Source organism: Eimeria tenella, genomic scaffold (genome assembly GCF_000499545.2).
Source record: "Eimeria tenella Houghton genomic scaffold, Eth_scaff98, whole genome shotgun sequence".
NCBI lineage: Eukaryota > Apicomplexa > Conoidasida > Eucoccidiorida > Eimeriidae > Eimeria > Eimeria tenella.
Genome location: NW_013543475.1, coordinates 107,738 through 112,881, shown reverse-complemented (window position 1 = coordinate 112,881; position 5,144 = coordinate 107,738). Strand labels below are relative to the sequence as shown.

Genomic DNA, 5,144 nt, shown 5'->3' with positions numbered 1-5,144 from the left:
GCTGCTGCTGCTGCTGCTGCTGCTGCGGGGGGGACTGACTGGTCGATGTTCTGCAGCACGAGAGCAGCAGCTTCCTGGAGTTCTTTCTGGCTGCGGGGGGCCAAGTTCTCCCCGTCAATTTGCTGCAGCGGCTGCCCATTTGCTGCAGCATTAGCAGCTAAAACTGCAGCATATTCTGGAAACCAGGCGCTGCTCTCGTTGCCCCGAAAGTCCACTTTCTGCGGTGTACAGACACCCGACGCGCCCCACACGCCCCACACAACGCTCCACAGCGCCCAACGCCACGCAGCAGCAGCAGCAGCAGCAGCAACAACACAAACAGCATCACCAGCAACAGCAGCAGCAGCAGCAACACAAGCAGCATCACCAGCAACAGCAGCAGCAGCAGCAACAACAGCAGCAGCAACAGTAGCACCAGGAGCAACAGCAACAGCAGCAGCAGCAGCAGCAGCAGCAGCAGCAGCCGTACCGCGAGTTTGGAGAGTCCCTTGAGGTGTTCAATTTCTCGGAGGAAGTTGGAAGGCAAAGTGCTGAGGCAATTGTAGGAAAGATCCAGCTGCCGCAAATTCGGCAGCAGCAGCAAACTTTCCAAATTTGCTTCTGCAGCAGCAGCAGCAGCAGCAAAGCACGCGCTTTGCTGCAGTCAACAGGCCTTTTTACTCACCCTTATTTCCTCATTTATTCGCAAGTTTATTCGCAAATTTATTTGTAAATTTATTTGCAAACTTGTTTGCAAATTTATTTGCAATTTAATTTAAAATTAATGTAAAATTGGATTAAAATTGGTTTAAAATTGGTTGGAATTTATTTGCAAATTCATTTGCTGCTGCATGCACTAAAGGGGGTTCACAACCCCACGAATAAACACGCAGTACTGCTGCCAGCAGCAGCAGCAGCTGCTGCTGCTGCTGCTGCTGCTGCTGCCGTACTTGTTGAATTTGCACTGCATTGCTGTTTGCGCAGGTGTACGTACACTCCGTGCCCAGGTGCAAAAAGAGCATTTTAAACAACGGAAATTTTAATTTAAAAAAATAATTAAATAAAATAAAAGTGGATTAAAATTAAATGAAACTTCACTTTATTTATACTTGCATTTTATTTGCAACAAAAATAAAACGAAAACTTCTTTTAAAGACCTATTCTGCATTCCTCTATAATGCACCTCTTCCAAAACTTCTCCAGAATTTCACAAATCAAATTAAATTAAATCAAATCAAACTGAATCAAATCAAACTGAAGCAAAGCAAATCAAATTAAATCAAAGCAAATAAAGTTAAATAAAACTAACAAAAAAGACCAAGCAAACGAAACAACCAAACCCCACCAAAGGCCAAACCAACCAAACAAAACAAACCAAACAGAATAAACAAAACAAACAAAACGAAACAAACAACCAAAACAAAACAAACGAACAAAATGAACAAAATGGAAAAATAAAATAAAAAACAAAGTAATGGACCGGAGATTCGGTTGTGGCTGAGGAGAAGTTCCTCGAGGTTGCGGAGGCCCTGGAGGTCCGGGAGAGTTTGGAGTTGGTTTTTGGACAAGTCCAAACGACGGAGCGAAGGAAGCTGAAGAAGAACAGAAGTGAGGAGGTTGTTGTGGAGGTTGAGCGTTTGCAGGCGCTTGAAGCCGCGGTGTACAGACACCGCAGCCACCTCCCGCAGCGCGTTGTTCGCCAGGTCCAGCTGCAGCAAGTTCGAGACCCGCAGCCGCGGGTCCAGCAGCCCCTTCCCGGGGGCCCCCAGGCTCTCCAGACAGAACAAGTTCGAGGAAAAGTCCAGACTCAAGTGCTGCTGCTCGGCCCACCGCGGGCCCAGGCACTCTTCAAACACTTCTCCGTCCAGCTGCGCGAACTGCGCGGCTTCTTCCGCGCCTTCTTCCCGCTCCATGGCTCCGCTGTACGTACACCCCGCGCTCCGCGCCGCCGCTCCGCTGCAACCCGCCGACGTCGCTAACGCCCCCTCAAGCGCCTCCTGCTGCGCATACAGCTCAGTGTTTGGGACAATCGAAACCCAAAATCCAAAAAATATCCAAAAATGCCCCAAAAAGTCCAAAAAGTTCCAGCAAAAGGCAAGACAAACTCCGCCGGCTTGACCCCCAGCAAGCCAAACACGCACAGGAGCCGCAGGGGCTCCCCGCTGCAGCTTCTGCCCCGCCTTCTGCTGCTAAAGAGCAAATGTAAACGCCGAAAACCCCAAAAAGACAGGAATTCAAAAAGTGATGGCGGTAAGCCCGAGGCGCCCAGACCCGCGGCACGGACGCTCACCTGTACAGACACCCGGGAACAACAGCAAACCACCACACAAGCCAGCCCGCCAAAAACTGCGGGAATTTGCGGGAAATGAAACTCTGGAGAGAAACAAAATAAATAAAGAGGTAAAACAAAAATAAACAAGGAAGGAAAAGGAGAGAAGGACGCGAAATGCAGCGGCCCTTGAACGAAACAGCGGCTCGCTGCCGGTGGGGCCCCGGCCCAGACCACTGTGGCCGCGGGCCCACGCCGCTTCCTTTTTGCCGCATTTCTCGCTAAAATACCTTTTTAAAACTTCAAATTGAATTCATTAAATATTTTAATTCTCCATTTGCTGCTTCCTTTTCCGCGGGGAAGCTGTAGCGCTGTCGGCGGCAGCCGACTCTCCCGTCGGGTGTGTAGCTCAATGGTAGAGCGGCTGACTGCAGATCAGCAGGTTCATGGTTCAATTCCGTGCGCGCCCTGTCGTTTTCCTTCCTTTTTTCTTCTACACACAACTTAAAAACAGGTTCCTTTTTAAAAATAACACCTTTCATTTGCTTTTTTCTTTCAAAAAGCCGCAATTTGCGCGAGATCGTGCAGCTTTCCATTTTTTCGCGGGGCCAGCGGTGTGGGTGTGTAGCTCAATGGTAGAGCGGCTGACTGCAGATCAGCAGGTTCATGGTTCAATTCCGTGCGCGCCCTCTTTTAATTTTCTTTTTTAAACTCGAAAACAAAAGATATTTCTTTTAAATTCAAATAATAAAGGAGCTTTCCTTCACTTTTCGCCTTTTTGCTGCTGCTGCAGTTCAATTCGCCTGGAGCGACACCCCGAAACAGCAGCAGCAGCAGCAACAGCAGCAGCAGCAGCAGCAGCAGCAGCAGGTCGGCTACGCGTCTGGTGTATCTACACCGCAAAGTTTCACATAAATAACTAATCAATAGAGTTTCTCAAGTTTCTATTTCACTATTAGTATTTCTTTAGCTTCTGCTGCATGCAGCAAATCTGCAAAGAGCTCCAAAACAAAAAAGAATTAAAGACATTTAATTTCAAAAATAAAACAAACAATTTTGGCTGCAACAAATGCGCAAATGCTGCGGCCAAAAGAATACACTTGATTTTGAATTAAAGTTTACTTTTTTGTTTTCTTTTGCTGCAGGAAATGCCTTTAAAATTAAAACTTTAAGAATAAAAAAAGATTGTTTAAACTTAACAGTCCAAAAACGTAAAAGACTTTTATAATGAAAAAATAAATTCGGCATTTGGGTTATTTAGTTGAAGTTTTGGAAACAATTCATATTTGGAATTAATTTTCTTTTAGCATTACTTCTCTTTTTAACATTTATTTTCTTTTTTTGCATTTAACTGATTTGAAAGTCTTCTTCGGACTCCGTCAAAAAACAAAACTGAAGAAAAATTTTTAAACCAATTAATCTTTTAGCTCTATCTTTTTGCAAAACAAATAAAATCAATTCATAATTTCTTTTCGAACTAAAATGAACTTTCCAGTTTTAAAAAATACCCTTTTCTTTCGTGATAAAACAAGAGAAAGTCTTCCTAAAATGCAAGAAACAAGTCACTATCCAGGCCTTGCTGCTGTTGCTGCTGCTTTTGCTGCTGCTGCTGCTGCTGCTGCTGTTGCTGCTGCTGCTTCTGCTGCTGCAGCTGCTGCTGCTGCTGCTGCTGCTTCTGCTGCTGCTGCTGCTGTGTGCGGCGCCGCGGGTGTGTAGCTCAATGGTAGAGCGGCTGACTGCAGATCAGCAGGTTCATGGTTCAATTCCGTGCGCGCCCTTCTTCTTGTTTTGAAGATAAGAATTAGCTAATATTCTCTTTTATTTCCTTTTTTTAAACTTTATAAAAGGTCCTTTTGCTTTTTCTTTTTCCTCTTCAAAAGCTCCTTTTCGTGTATAGAGCTGCGCAGAAAAAAAGAATTGTTTTTTCTTTTTTTTTGCTTTTACGGCTTTTCTCAGCAGATCGGCGAAAGCAGCAGAGGCAGCACAGTGCAGCACAGTGCAGCAGCAGCAGCAGCAGCAGCGCAGCAGTAGCAGGAGCACGCAGCCAGGCGGCGCTTTGCTGCTGCCTGCCCGCAGCCAGCGGGGCAGCTAGCTGCTGCTGCACGACTCCACGTGCAGTGGGACTCAGCAAAATGCACCCACAGCACTCACCCGCGGAGCTAGCTAGCTAGCTAGCTGGATAACAATCTAGCTAGCTAGCTAGCTAGTTGGCTAGCTATATAACAAGCTAGCTAGCCAGCTAGCTAACTAGCTGCCTGACTTGTTTACCTACTGCCTGGTCGGCTGGCTAGTGAGCTGGCTAGCCAGGCCAGCCTAGCTGCCTGGCTAGCCAGCCAGCTAGCCAGCTAGCTAGCTAGCCAGCTAGCCAGCTAGCTAGCTGGCTAGCTAGCTAGCCAGCCCGGGACTCCAACAGAAATGGCCCGCAGGCGCTGGCTAGCTGCCCCACGGGTGTGTAGCTCAATGGTAGAGCGGCCGACTGCAGATCGGCAGGTTCATGGTTCAATTCCGTGCGCGCCCTCGCGCTTTCCTGCTGCTGCTGCTGCTGCTTTTGCTGCTGCTGCTGCTGCTTCCCCCCGCAGCTGCTTCCTCCGTAGTCCTCTGCTGAACAACAGCGTCGGCTGGCATTTTTTCCCTTTCTTTTGCTGCTTGTTCTTTATTAAAGTATTTACCTTTTTTAGTTTTCGTTTAAATGCAAATTAGCAGCATCTCCCGTGTCTGCCTTAACAAGTTCCGTCTTCTTTCAACAGCAAAAGGTCCTGAGGCCCTGGGGGGCCCACCAGGGGCCCCCAGGGCCCCCGGGGCCCCCGAGGGCCCTCGCGCGAGGGCCCTCGGGACCTCAGCAGTGCAGGCGCACCGCCATGGGGGAAGCAGCAGCAGCAGCAGCAGCAGCAGCAGC

General features: G+C 48.0%; 1 protein-coding gene across 1 annotated transcript in view; it reads right to left on the bottom strand.

Annotated features, from left to right (window-relative positions):
- The window catches only part of ETH_00023135 (Leucine Rich Repeat family protein, related), a gene marked incomplete at both ends in the record, with an annotated part of 23,844 nt that extends 21,952 nt beyond the window's left edge, over nt 1-1,892 (bottom strand). Inside the window, 3 exons of the mRNA XM_013378782.1 lie at nt 40-218; nt 470-600; nt 1,460-1,892. Coding sequence (XP_013234236.1) covers nt 40-218; nt 470-600; nt 1,460-1,892 — 743 coding nt within the window. The remainder of the gene's footprint in view (nt 1-39; nt 219-469; nt 601-1,459) is intronic.
- Nucleotides 1,893-5,144: the final 3,252 nt, after the last annotated feature.